This window comes from Typopeltis vanoorti, chromosome 1 (genome assembly GCF_054136105.1).
Source record: "Typopeltis vanoorti isolate ZY-2024b chromosome 1, IOZ_Tvanoo_1.0, whole genome shotgun sequence".
NCBI lineage: Eukaryota > Metazoa > Arthropoda > Arachnida > Uropygi > Thelyphonidae > Typopeltis > Typopeltis vanoorti.
In genome coordinates, this window is record NC_143549.1 from 166,485,206 (window position 1) to 166,500,691 (window position 15,486).

Below are 15,486 nucleotides of genomic sequence, written 5' to 3' on the forward strand. Positions count from 1 at the left end.
GTATCTAAAAGGTATAATCTTATGTAATGCTTATGTTTTGTTTTGATCGTTGCCATGGAGACAGAAATAAAATAGAACCCGTAAGCTTAGGGTGTGAGCTGCGGTAATTGGAAGCAAGCAATTAATATGAGTTGGACTAGGGAACAAGTTTAGGCGGGAAGAAGGAAGGTATATGAACGGAAGGTGAAAGTAAACAAGGACACTGAAGGGCAGGACATTCAAAACACTACGGAGACGAGGAGAAAACTTATAGGCAGCTGAGAGTAAAGTCAGCGTTGGCAGTAATAGGAATTTTAGTGCCGTAATAAGATTAACAAAAGACCGGAAGATTAATAGGCAATCCAGAATAATTCCACTACGTTCTAGAATTACTATGTATTCCTGTATCGCTTTGAAGGATTGTGCAAAGCTCAATTTGTTACACAATAGTAAACATGAAATAATTATTCTGCCTTATAGCAAGTCCGTCAAGATTTGTGTAGCGCGATAAATAATAATTCAGTTATCTCCGTGAAGAATTCTTTTGAATAGTGTTGCATCGGAGTAATAAGTGAATATAGCTTTGAAATGTGCTCACATTGAATCTGATGTGCTAAGGATTAATCCCAGTAAGAACAGTCCTATTTTATTTTATTTCAGTGTGAAGATTTAAGTGATAGCTCCGTCTCAAATATCCTAACATTAACTGTGGCGTTTTGCTGAGAAGTAATTCCCCTTGAAGTAATAACTGCCGCCATTAATAATATAATAAGTGCTTACTGACTAAGTGTTAAATTATAGATTGCAACTGAGTGATACTAGTAAATTTATTTACTAAGATATTCTGAAGTTTTGAACTGTGTGAACAATTTTTATTATTAGGAGAACTATGAATTTAGTATCTGAAGATATGATGTTTGATTCTATGTGAATGTTTTGACCTGAACAACTAAGTTATTTGTATTATCTTATTTTCAGAGTTATAATTTTATGTACTTGCCATATAACCTTGTATTAAATGTTTTGTTTTATTGATTTCAATATTGTGTGTGGCTGATTCTTTTTCATTGCACCGTCCATAAAAAGTTCGGATCTTGCGGGAGCCTTAAGTATAAAATATTAAATTCGGCCTATATGATGAGACTGCTAAATTAATTGAAGATTGATTCTACTATTTTACATAGGCTAATCTAAATATAGGGTGGCACGGTATAAATATAAATTTCCCTATATTTTGATTAGTAATCAACCAGCAATTAATTGATTTTATTAAGAACAACTTTACATCAAGATGGCGGATTCAAAACCAGGAAGAACGTTCCAACATGTGGAATAAGAAAAATCAGCCAACAGGAAATTCTGAAGGAAGAGTGAAGACAATAAGTGGCAGAATTCATTAAAAACAAAGATATCAGAAAAATCATAGTCATATGGTCCTTTAAACAAAATGGGATATGAAAGATTAGTAAAACAAGGGTCTGAGGCAAAAAAACAGCAAGCCAAAGATATACATAGTCCCATGACTTAGATCCAAAGTTACCAACAACATAAGGAAAGCTTCAAATGAAACAATGCAAGCTTCTTGAGAAAAGAATGCCTGTATCACAGTAGGCAAACAGAAATGATTGGTTAACAGTGGGATCAGTTTTTTTCTGATCTGAAGATGCTAGGTATAACACCAGTGAAATTATTATTATTATATCACAGCACCAGGGAGTCCAAAGACTCATCGAGAAAGGGCATCTACTCTACAACTCTTCATCTCACTACTCCACCAACCTTCATTATCTACCACCAACGCCATCTATCGCTGACTACCACCACTAGTACTTTCACAGATAATCACAAACATCCATGGCCAAGGCGGGATTCGAGCCCGCAGCCTTCTGGCTGGAGAGCGGATACGCTAACCACTCAGCCAACCAGGCCAGCATTAAATATTAAAAAAATAAGTTAAATAACTATTATTTTCTTGTTATTCTTGTGCTGTGCATTTTAAATAATCTAAAGAGGTTCAGAAAATTGTAGCACACTCAAATAAGGGCTAAACTCGCCAAAAATGTTGACTCAAAAACACACATTTGAGGGGAAAAAATACACACACAGGTAACCCTCGTATAACGAGGTACTTATACAACGCGGTCTACAAATTGTGGTATCCCTTGTTTGCGGTTTCGACATAACGCGGTCTACAATTTCTAGTAACCCTTTATTTTATTTTTTTTCATATTTTTCACCGCAGGACTTAAAAATTAAATTTTATCTTCTTTAAATTTGTGTCTGCCCGTATTGCGCAAGTAGTTATAAGTATCGAATTTAGAGTATCACTGAATAAGATACTGTACAGAGGGCTTTTGCAGTCTGTGTCATTCTCAACAAATAGCGCAATTAGACAATAAAAACAGCGCTAACTAATAAATCACATCTCCCCTCTCACAGAAACTATGCTGTATAGACTTAAGCAAAACCATATGTTGCACTGAAACACAGTATCTAACTAAAAACTATTGTCCAATTTTTCAATTATGAAATAAGTGTTTTTTTATTGCATTTGAAATTCTCAATGTCATTATGACAGATCACAAAGGCTAACTTAAAATAAAAGACTACCAAGAATTGAAACATGCCATATAATGAATGTGTGAGTTCACCCCTGCCACCTCAAACGTAAACAAGAAGCCATAAAATTCAACCAAGGGTTGAAACATTTGTGTGAGTTGAGCCAGTCAGTAATGAGAAGTTCCATCGGAACGATAAATGACACCCTGTTGTGAATGTGATAAAACTAATAGTGAATGCTGCTGTTATGACAGTTTCAGATGTTATGGAATTCAAATGAAGAGAATTAGTATTTCAACTCGACACTCGTCGGTTGCTTTTGTCTTTGGGTCGCACGATCTTTTGTTAATACCGCACCAATCATATGCACATCTTTATAGCTGCTGTCTTGTGTAAAACAAAATTCAGCTTGTACGTATTGTAACAATTAAAAAAAAAAAATTTGAATAATTTATAAGCGTATAAAAGGATATCACCTGTAAATCGTTGATGTGCCAGCAAAATATTCAGACGTGCCACCTCTGGCACGAGTGCCATAGGTTCGCCATCTAGGGTTTACCGTATAAAGTGTTTATTGTTGAAAATTGTCTTCGTTTTCTGCCAGAAAAGCGCATTTAAAATCATAAGTGTGTTATTCTCCAGCAGAGAAGTTTATTTTCTGGCAAGTTACATATGTAATGCTTTTTTTTTTAATGTAAAAGTTTATTTTTATTGTAATGGCCACTAAAACTGCAACGAAAGGGAAAAAACCAACATTGAAGAGGAAATTCATTTCTCTCGAAGAAAAAATTAAAATCTTGGATCAGTTGAAAATTGGAGAAAAACCAGGAGTTGTTGCAAGGACTCTGAATTTAAATGAATCAACAATTCGAACAATCAAACAAAATGAACATAAAATCCGAGAAAGTGTTATTGCTGGGTCAACGGTAAGTGCAAAGCTCATTGCTCATGTTCGCGATATTCTAATAGAAAAAAATGGAGAAATCCCTAATGATTTGGTTAGAAGATTGCACTCAAAAGAAAATTCCTTTGGATGGACACCTTATTGAGCAAAAACTCCCAAAGTTTATAAACATTTAAAAGAACTTGATCAAGATTCTTCAGAACAAATCTCTCAGCATGGATTTTCTGCCAGTAAGGGTTGGTTCGAAAACTTTAAAAAGTGGTTTAGTATAATCTTAAAATCCAGGGAGAATCAGCATCAGCAGATGTTGAAGCTGCCCGGAAATATCCAGCAGAACTTTTAAAAATCATTAAAGGTGGTTACACCTTCTTTAATGATTTTTAAATTATCTGCATTGAACACCTGGTCTGCAGACCAGGTGTTCAATGCAGATGAATCTGGGTTATATTGGAAAAAAATGCCAAAATGCACCTATATTTCAAAAAATGAAAGATCAGCTCCTGGATTCAAAGTTTCCAAAGACAGAATAACTCTACTGTTTTGTAGTAATGCATCAGGTGATTACATGACAAAACCAATGTTTATTAACCGATCTGCAAATCCTCGTGCGCTGAAAGGGCTCAACAAGTCCATCCTACCTGTTTATTGACAGGCCAACAAAAAGGCATGGGTTACAGCTAGCATGTTTGAAAATTGGTTTTTCAAGTGTTTTGTACCCGATGTAGAAAGTTACACAAAGAATATGGACTTCAAAATTCTACTAATTTTAGATAACACACCAGGCCACCCAACAAATTTAAGCCATATGAATATTAAAATAACTTTTTTGCCGCCTAATACTACTTCACTTATTCAACCACTTGAAGGAATAATATCAACATTTAAGTCATATTATGTTCGGCGAACATTTCAATTAATTTTGGAAAATTTGGAATCTTTTTTGAAAAATGGAAAATTTGTATGTGATTTATGTCTCGTATAATGCGATTTATATAATGCAGCATTTCTATGGAACCTAACATCTGCATTATACAAGGGTTACCTGTGTGTGTGTGTGTGTGTGTGTGTGTGTGTGTGTGTGTGTGTGTGTATATATATATATATATATATATATATATATGGATAAGATAAATTCTGGAAAATTCAGATGTGAATATACTATGGTTTACTGGCATTTGTTTTAATTTGCTCTAAATAACTTTTCTAATAGGAAAAAAAAAGAAAAGAAAAGAAAAGAAAAATATATACTTAGTAATTTTAACGACTACAACCACCGAGATAATTAAGAATAAAAGTTTAATACGGACACAACTAGTTTCATTGGTAAGCCAACTTCTTCAGGTGTCAAAGTAGTACAAAGATATATGCACAAAAAAGACCGACAGAAACATTACACACTTACAACAACAGAGCTGTCAAAAAACTACAGTTAAGTTCAAATTGGAGTCTGAGCTTCAGTTCTAGCTACATTTACATGCATGTGAGTGATCTTGTGAGAACGCCAGCATTAAATGGCAGAGCTATGCGAATCTGACAAATTGTAGCTAAGGTTGTTATTCATGTGGGTAGAATCGAGAGCGATTTCTTTTGACTCCAGAATATGTCTTTCAAGTTCATCATAACATCTGTGAATATTAGAAGTTTGAACCCAGTCTATTGTGTTGGTGGCCTTTTACAGAGAACAAAATGTGGCTGGCGAGGGCACTGGCTCGGAATCTGTTATAAGAGATGTCTCTTTTGTGTCTTCAAGACGAAGAAAGGTTGGATTTTTCAGTTTGCCTGTAGTAAGATTTACCACAACTACAGATAATTCTGTATACTCCTGGGAACTGAATATGGCAATGTTTTTCTTTTGGCTGACTAAGGATAGATTGGAGTTTAGGAAGAGTAGAGAAGCAAGCTTTGATGTCAAACTTTTTTAAAATTCGACCAGTTTGAGGGAGAGGGAATTAATGTAGGGCAAGGAAATGTAAGCTCTGGGGGGTAGTAGAATCTTCATTAGTTTGTTGACGATGGTGAAAAAGAAGTTTCTCAATACTTTTTGGTGCAAAACCATTATCGACAAAGGTCTTTTTAAGAAAATTTATTTCATTTTGAAACTCTTCATCGTCTAATAATAAGGATCTGGCCCGGGCTGCAAGAGTGGAAATAATGCCATATTTCTGGGGAGGGTAGTGGTGAGAGGAAGCGTGAAGATATCTATCTGTACTGATTGGCAGAACTGCCATCTTTTCTTCTACTGAAATACATTTTCGGTCTTTTTTCTCCATGTTACTAACATGGATAATCCACCACCACAACTTGAAAGCAATTATCACATGCTAAATTATGTAGCAGAAATTCTGCAACATACGTGCTTCTGAAATGCGACTACGAACACCAACACTGCAAGCTAGTGAAGCGATATTTCATGAACTGTAGTTTATTCATTTATATCTAATATTCATGAGTAACAACTGTTACTTGGTAGAAGAGTGAATGTGATTTCACAATTTGTGTATGATCCTTGTTCACGATTTCAATATAGCACTGTGAATGTGAAATCGCATCACAACACGTTACGGGTGCCAAGAGCTACTGACAGTTTAAAATTACTGATATGAAAACTCAATTCTTACTGCAATTGAAAAATCATGGTATCGCTCATTCACTACTGCAAGCGTGAATGGCAGAAACAAAACTACAGCCGAAAGCAACACCATCTGGGAACAGAAATGCACAGATTTCCGCAGAAATCGATTTGAAAATCAGTGTTGCCACCTGAGAAAAAAACGCAAATCACGGGAAATAATGTCCACATCAAGTTGTTAATGGTGGGAAAACAATATATCGTAAGAATAGGCCTTAAGACAGGACCAACGGAAAATGAAAAATGTAAATTGCGGGAATGTAAAAACGGGGTTTTACTGTATGTGTGTGTTTTTGTGTGTGTGTGTGTGTGTGTGTGTGTGTAGTTTTGTAGTTATCGAATGAAAAAAATAATACATGATTTAATATTCATTACTACTTTATAGATACTTACTTCTGCTTCTAGTTCACTTTCAGTTTTGATTGGGATATCTGGTATTGTAAACTGGAGAAGAAAATGATAATGGTTAATTCATGAATCCCAAAAATGAATTCAGCAGAACAATATGATTCTTTCATAAGCAAAATTCAAAGTTATTGCTGCCCAATTATAATAAATCTCATTAAAATATTATTAAAGCTTTTGTAGCTCAGTGAGTAATGACAATACGCTTTAATTTAAAACACTCAAGTTCAAAAACCAACAGATGTGAGAAAACTTTTACAGTCAACTCTCACTACAGCCAACTGGTAGGGACCACCTGCTGTAGTGGATAGTTTGCTTTAGTGAATTTTTCTTTAAAACAGCCTTGTGCTTATAGCTTTGGTTGGGACTTCTTTGTTAGTTTTCTGTTTTTTTATAATAGTGTTTCATATAGTTAATTATAAGGTATTTTCAAATGAAATCAAGTGATCAGTCTCATATAGAGATGGTACGTATTTCTTCCAGAAACTCTGTTTCATATCTTTTGTCCACTTGGAGAGTACTAAAGTCATTCTGGTAGATAGTACAGAGGACCAAACAAGATGCTTCCCCACAAGCTAATGAATAATCCTGCTGACACTATCAGGTTGTGGGAAGGGAGGGAGGGAAATCCAAGTATAGTGTAAGAGGCGGCATTGCCTACTCCACCACAACTATCCACACCACATTCTGTGTGATTACTTCCCAAATATTTATGATATTTATGCATTAAACCACGTTTAATATTCCACATAAAGAGACTGACAACATGTTATCAAATGTACCTTCTTTGTGTGGCTGAAAATTTCCTTTGCAAAATTTCTAACTACTCTGACCTCTGATTATGGCTACATGCAGATGATGTCACCATAACATCACTCAAAGCTATTGTCAACTTACTAGCATCATTCACCTCCTCTAACTTGTACAAATATGATTAAGGCTAATAAATCACCTCCCATTAAATCAAGAACATTTCATGGCATATCTTCTTTGGTAATTTACCAGAAAGACCAAAGAAGAATCCTTAGTAACTTAGAGACAAGACAGCTTCTAGTCATAATGTTATCCTTCCAAACTGTACCTAAAATCTGTGCTCCAGAATTAACACTGATCTGATCTCTAAATGACAGTATGGATGTAAGTCTATACTTAGCCTACTGCAGAAGAGAGGTACAAGTCAGTTAAATTACCATCTCAAAGTCCTCATTTCAGTTCTCTCGAAAATAATGGAAAAGTCTTGGTGGCCCACAAACATGAGCTGTCACTTTCATCAATCCACAGCATATTTTATTATTACATGGCACCTCCAAGGAGTTCAAAGACTCATCATAGAAAGGCATGCCTATATTCTACTACATACATCTCACTATTTTCCCTTCTGCTTAATTCTCCAACAACACACAATGACACCATTACTATGAATGGAATCATGGCCGATTTGCCTGTATGCAGAGGGAAAAACTCAAGTTACTGTGAGAAAGAACCTTGTTGCCTCCATATGAGATTGGATAACTCACCCTCAACTTAAAAAGTGCATATAAAGATTCCTTTTGTCATGATGAGAATCGAAAGAAGGTCTTTTCCAATTGCACTATGGAGGCTACATTACTCACTTTGAACACAAGCTACAGAAAAGTTTGGGAAAACTTATGTAGCTGCTTCTGCCATTTACAGGATTTCACAGGTCTGCCACAAAAGACCTACATACCATTTAGGTTTGCCTTTCACACTTTGCAACTTGGTTTCTAGTTTCTGCTTTCTTCATTAAGAACATATAGTAGTTTCCTCTTCCTTCTGGACTTAAATGATCTTTCATAACCAACCTGTCCATAGTTTTGCTGATGACAAACTCCATTCCTCTCCATTTCAATGGATCTTGAAGTAGCAATTAACATTCCAAGCTTCAAGATCATTCACAAGGGCGACAACTTTGTGAAATGCAAAGCTCTCAAAAAGAATCCTGTCATTTCTTGCAAGAAAGATTTCACCTCACTTTCCCTTACCTTTGATAATTGCATGGGCATGATCAGATTTTTCTATTAAGGTTGACAAACTCCTAGACCTTCCTGGCAAAAACATATGATACCAATAGGAGGAACCCTCAGCCTCCAAGAAACTCAGTTTCCTTTGCTGCTCAGACACTGCTTCTTAGCTGTAAACTACCAACATTATATGCTAACTGCTAAGACCACCTGCTCATCCTTCTGTTTGATTTTATGTTTAAGGGAAAATGAAGATATCATAATTCTTCCTGTAGACAAAGGAAATGACACTGAAGCCAGGATTGACTTCGTTATTTATAAGTTATCAAAACAGCTGACTAAATTTTGAAAACTTTAATGGGTTCTACGAACTCCTACATTAAGAATTCTGATATTTATGATTAAAGACATATATCTACAAAAGGATTCATGGTCAGTTTGATATCACTTCCCACTTTACTAATATATAAGATAAGTTATCAAGAAAAGTTACAACATTCTTAATTCATTGTATAAATTCAGGTTACTTCCTGCTTAGAAACACTATCTACACACAGTATTTCAGCTTGGCCATGGGCAATCCTCTGTCACCTGTACTAGCAAATATACAGTTGGAGGCTTTGGAGAAAAAAGTCATAAATACCTTTCCATTAAAACCAAGACCATTTCGACAACCAACACCCTAGAATAAAATTTATTGCTGAGCTAGAGGTTACCAGTTTCCTTCCTTTTCTCAATGTAAATCTAACATGTCAGTGAGAAAAATTTAAGATCTACAGAAAACCTACACAATAAACCAATCTCACCATTATTCACCTTAGAAGCTCAGTATTATTTCTACTTTGGGAACACCTGTGTGTATGCACACACACACAGGTGTTCTATTTCTCTAACATGCACTGTTAACATAAAAGTGCATGTTAGAGAAATCACCTATGGTAGAATCAGGACATCAGCTTTATCCAGTTATGTTCTTCATTCTGTTGATCCTGATGACACACCTGCTAAAATGAGACAGATCTGAAATATATAGATGCCATGAGATCGAAAGAAAAAAATTTTAGAATCAGTAAATTGTAATGAACCTTGCATGCCTTATTTGGCTATAATGTACATGAGATCACAATTCTTCCTCATTCATATGTACAATGCAGCAGCCAAAGAATTTCTTCAAATGTTGGCAATCCATTTTAAATTATATATCATGACTGTTATATATGTGATTGTCTGCAAAAGTGGTAGCAAGCAGATGATGGCATTGGTATAGATGATGCAGATGTAGTTTGTGGATTGAGTGGTGGAGACAGAGCTGTAGAGTAGGTGCCCTTCCTTGAATCTTTGAACTCCTTGGAAGTGTCAATAATAATATGCAGGTAATGTTTTTATGGATCTCTGATTTTTTTCCCTCTCACTTTATGTTACGAACCCAACAAATTATAAAGATGAAACTAATAGTGCCTTTTTGGTAATAAATATTTTTATATTTTTTTTTTATCTTTTGAGGGGGGGGGGGTTTGCTTAAGGATCAAAGCTGTATAACTGAGAGGAGACCTCCACATAGCCTTTAAAGGAATGCGGAGAACCAACCAGGGCTTCTGACCTAATGTCCAATCCTCACCTTCTCATGGTGCACCCTGTTAGGTATCTAACTGGATACTGAATGAAGGAGGATGGGCTGGCAATTTGGGATTTAGCTGACCAAATTGTATTCTTATTGGCTTCAACCTAAATACAAAATAATGGTACAACATGACAGAATTTCATTCCAGCTGGGGACATCACTCAGTTACAAAAAAGGCCCACGTTGTTTTCACCAGGGAACCAGGGCAAACTGCAAAAAGTCAGCTACTGGAAAAAATCTAAAAACACACCCCAACTCAAGATCACCAGAGTTAGAGATCGGTACTATCAACATAAGAAGCCTGAATGGCAAAGAAACAAAGCTGGCTGAGGAATTAGAGATAAGTACCATATTGACATAATAGGAGTGACAAACAAAAAAAGACAAAAACTGGTGAGATCTTTCTGAGCAATAAATACAAAATGTTATACTCAGGCAATGACAATCAAGGAAAAGGAGTAGCCATAGTATTCAATACTAAATATGAGGCTAATCTTCTTGAATGGCAAGCAGTCTCAAGTAGAGTGATGTGGGCAAATATGAGAATGGGGAACTAAACAATGAAACTGGTCAGGATTCTTGGCTACGCAGATGACCTGAATGTCATGGTCCCACAGAAGGTTCTACTAAGGTAGAAGTGGAGGAATGTTTTGAGGCTTTAGAGAAAGCAACTGACACAATGAAAAAGGAAAAGTTGGTTGTTGTTGGGGATCTAAATATCAGAGAAGGAAATGATTGTCAGACACAAAAATATTTTGGGAAAATTTGGAGAAAAGAGACAAATGTAAGAAAGTTAAACATTGTGTAAAAACTAGCTAATAATAATGGCAAATACCTGTTGGATTTCTGCTGAAGACATGGACTGGTTATTACTTACACCATGTTCCAACATAAAAATGTGCACAAATTCACATGGAGAGAAGAGGCAAGGAATAAGAAAAGTCTCATTGACTATGTTATTGTCGATAGTGATATTTTCTCCCTGGTGCAGGACACCAGAGTGTACAGAGAATTTGAAATTGGAAGTGATCACTATTTAGTCTTGAGTAGGATAAAATTGAATTTCATTTTGAAAAGAAGAACATGTAAGAAAGTTTCAAAGCGAATAAACAGATGTGAACTGTAGACTAAAATACACATAGATTATTGAAGGGAAAATAAAAGAGTTTGAGAACAGGAACCAAATCTTGGAGATTCAGTGGCAAGCCTTGAAGAAAACCTGGATTGATTCAGCTAGAGAGGCATGTGGTGAAGTTGTCTGCAAGGATAGAAAAATTAGAACTCCATGGTGGACACACGAAGTTAGAGAGGCAGTGAAGGAAAAGAAGAAAGCATATTAAAAGTTCCTCGCAAATAAGCCAGCTCATGCTCTTAGAGAATACAGAGACAAATGTAAGAAAGTTAAACACTGTGTAAAACTAGCTAAAAGTCATGGGAAGACTTTGGTAAGAACATTTAAATTAAATATCAAGAAGGTGGCAAGATATTCTGGAGGTTGTTGAAGAATCTCAGAAATGGAGCAAATAGTGTTGCAAAAGGAACTAGAGATGATAAAGGTGATATGAAAACAGGAGAAAAAGATATCCTTGAAGTATGGAGTAATTACTTCAAAAAATTGCTAAATGAAACAAGGAGTGATAAAAAACGCCCAACAGGCAGTCAGGAATACATATCCATACTTGAAGTAGAAAAATCCACCAAAGGCTTGAAATATGGAAAGGCAGGAATAGATAATATTCAACCAGAAATGCTGAAGAATGGAGGTATAAAAGTCATACAGTGGCTGCACTGCAGAGTTCAAAATGCCTGAACAGAGGGACGAATTCCTGATGATTGGAGTAGAGCTCTCATAGTATCCATGTATAAAAAGGTAAATAAAACAGAATGTGAGAATTACAGAGGTATTTCCCTTGAGTGTTCCTGGTAAGATTTATGCAAGTATACTTGAGAAACGGCTGAGAAGAATTGTGGAAGAAAAGCTTGGTGAAGAACAAGCTGGATTCAGGCCAAATAGAGGCTGTTGTTACACCTGATATCTTAGGAATATAGTATTCTCAGCTATCATGGTGTAACATGAAGAATAAATATCATAAATTAAAACCCCTGCAAAAAAAAAAATGAATTATTTAATGGAAAATTTCTTGCATCCAGTAATATGTATAAAACATAAGGGTTGTTGTTAAAGTAGCTGATAAACGAAGGAATGTATTAATATTGTAATATGACTTAAAATAAGGAATTCTAACTAAATAAGTAGCTAACAAAGGAAAGTATAGATTAATATTGTAATATGATTAAAAATGAGAGAGTTAAGTAAATAAGTAGAAAGGGGTGAGTCATAAAATACGTTATGTGAGAGATTAAGTTATTAAGTAGAATTCATAGAAAAAGTTTGAAAGGGGATTAAGTCAGGCTAGCACAAAAAAAGCAAAGCTATCGCTTAGGGCTGATCCCCGGGTTGAAATATTGAGAACGGGCTTGCCGATCAAATGACGTTTGGCGAGAAAACGCCACCCTAATTGGTCGATGATTAAAAAACAAGTAGGAGGAGAAAGGAAGTAAGAAAAGGTGCCGTTAGGGAAGCAGCTATAAAAGGGTTGGTAGCCCCTGGGGAAGACTCTTTTTGGATAGTCGCTTTTGGCCTTGGAGTTTGGTTTTGGTTCCGGTGGAGTTCACGGGGTTTTCCTGAGTAGCGACAGGGGTGATATCTCCTCGTCACAACACGGAAACGAAAGTGAGCAGGATTTCGATCCCCGTCTTCCCAAATAGGAAGCAAAGGAAAAATTGCCATAGAGTCCTAGAAAAGGAGGGATCTTCTTCGTTTCGACGCTAGTGATAACTACGCAAAGCAGAAAGCTGTAAAGAGATCGATGTCCTCGTTGCTGATAGTAGAGAAAATGTGTGTGTTAAAGTATTCCACAGTTACGAGAAGTTATACCAGAGGTTCGTTTGGAAAAGAATAAAGGCCCCATACGAAGAGCTCAAGAAAGGTACTGTAAATCATAACCTATGTTAGCTAGAAATTTGTCTGTGAAAAGTATCGTGATTCCAATACAGAACTGTTGAAGTTATACTAGGACTTTAGTATATGATAGAATGTGTTATGTGTAGATTGACTAGTGTTAAAGATTTGTGAATGATTAAGAGTCCTAAGGTAATTTTGCATGTCTATTATATTGCACAAGATATTTAAATGACATAATTGTGTGTTAGTGCAAATAACGGTATAACGGAATAGTGTGAATTAAGTAATTACGTATCCTAAGAATTGAATGCCTAATGTAATGTATAAAATAATTGAAATGTCACAAGTATGTGTTAGCAGTGAATGATTTGCTAATCTACTTCAGTATGAATAATCAGATAGTGTGAATTGATCTAATTTGTTCACATCAGGTGAATTTATGAATTAATGTGTATGGCGGCATAATCACAAATAGCCATATTGCTTGTAATAATTTAATGTTAGTCTATAAGTATTTTAGTTTAGTATTTGAATTGTACTATGTTTAGAAACTTAATAAACCTTTTTTTCAATGATAAAAGAGTTGTCTGATGTTGCTAATCCAATGCACCGCTTAAAATCATCGTACCTAATCACGCGGGAAACTTAATGTTGAGGAAAGAGATTAAGAGTCACAACTGCAATAATATTTAAATACTAAGAGATATATTCGAGATTGACTTTCTCCCTATTCATGACAACATAAATGGTGCAGTTGATAACCACTTGAAAATATTGTACTTAGTCACGCAGAAAATTTAATTGAGAATCGAGTTAAGTGTCACGACTGCAATAGTTACACTTTCAGATATATTTGAGTTCTTTCTCCTTGTTCATGTATGTAATATCCTAAACTAAATACCCCAAAAGGCACAGTATAAATACAAATATTAGGGGTACTACGGGGAACAATAACTTAGATATTGGTATAAGTTTTGGTAAAATCTCGGGCATAGAAGTTAGAAGAATATAAATAAAAGGAATTTGTAAGATTAGAGTAGAAATCGTAAATTGGGACAACACTGTCAGGATCAGATCTTCACTTTACGACAAATAGTTGAGAAATCATGGCAATATAACAAAGATCTGTATTTAAGTTTTGTAGATCTGGAAAAGGCATATGACAAGATGCCAAGAGAGAAGCTATTCAAATCGCTACAGTTATATGGTATCAATGGGGTATTATATCAAGCAATACTTAGTCTTTATTTGAGTTGTGAGTCAGCAGTTAGAATTGAAGGAAGTACAGGAAGATGGTTTGATTTAAATCTGGTGTCAGACAAGGATGTACATTATCGCCCTCTCTTATTCATTATGTATATGAATCACATTATGAAGGAAAGTGGTATTAAACCTGATATCAAAATTGGAGGTGTTAATCTCAGCTCTGTTTATGCAGATGATGTTATGCTTCTAAATAAATCCGCTTCAAGTCTGCAGCGGATTTACTGAATTAAATAACTGTTGTAATAGACATGGTATGAAGGTCAGCATTAAAAAGACAAAGACAATGAAAATAGGCAGAAACATTGAAAATATCAACTGCAATGTGAATGGAAAACCTATAGAACAAGTAAAACATTTCAGCTACTTAGGCACGATTTTTAGTGAAGATGGTAAATTAAATATGTAAATAGACAACAGAATCAACAAAGCTGGTATGGTACAAAGCAAACTGAATAAGTTTATATAGAATAAGAGAGAAATTAGCCAAAACACTAAATTAGCTGTATACAAGACTGTGTTCAAACCAATTTTAACTTATAGATCTGAGAGCTGGGTTAGAAGTAAAATATTTGAGCAAAGACTAGAGATCCAGAGGAAGACAGAGATATAGGTGGATTGATACAGTAAAAAGTGCCTTATAAGATAGAAATATAAGATCCTATAATGTTGCAGTCTTGACAAGTAACAGACAGATTTGGAGGAAAATTGTAGATAGGAAGTTAGTAATGATGTAAATTTTTCATGTAGTACTATCATATCCTGTACACCACTTGAGGGTACAAGGCAGGAATCTGATGATGATGATTATCTTCTGAATTTATAATCATTTTTTTTTATTTTATTTATTTTTTTATTTTATTTATTTTTTTATTTTATTTTTTTTTTAATGTCTGATAGCCAGGAAAACCTGTTCCATCAAATATATAACTGCCTCTGCTTAGAAAACTCCTCTTGCATATAAGATGGGATGGTGCACAAGATCGTTTTGAGGAAAGAAGGTTAGCACAAATGTGTATGTGGTTTCCCATTGCCAGGTAGGGTATTGCTTCACCATGCTTCAAAATCTACCATACTATTTGAAACTCTCAAAGAACTGTATATATGTTTTTATAGTTATTGTTGCATGTATAAAAATCATCTATTAGGTAAATATTCTTTTTTTTTTTCAATAAATCA

The 15,486-nt window shown here is 35.1% G+C and overlaps 1 protein-coding gene across 2 annotated transcripts in view; it reads right to left on the reverse strand.

Annotated features, from left to right (window-relative positions):
• Mvb12 (multivesicular body subunit 12-like Mvb12) overlaps window positions 1-15,486 on the reverse strand; it is a 171,363-nt gene that overhangs the window by 14,526 nt on the left and 141,351 nt on the right. For both annotated transcript variants that reach the window (XM_090395241.1, XM_090395250.1), the window contains one exon: window positions 6,465-6,515. In XM_090395241.1, the coding sequence (XP_090251367.1) occupies window positions 6,465-6,515 (51 nt within the window). The remainder of the gene's footprint in view (window positions 1-6,464; window positions 6,516-15,486) is intronic.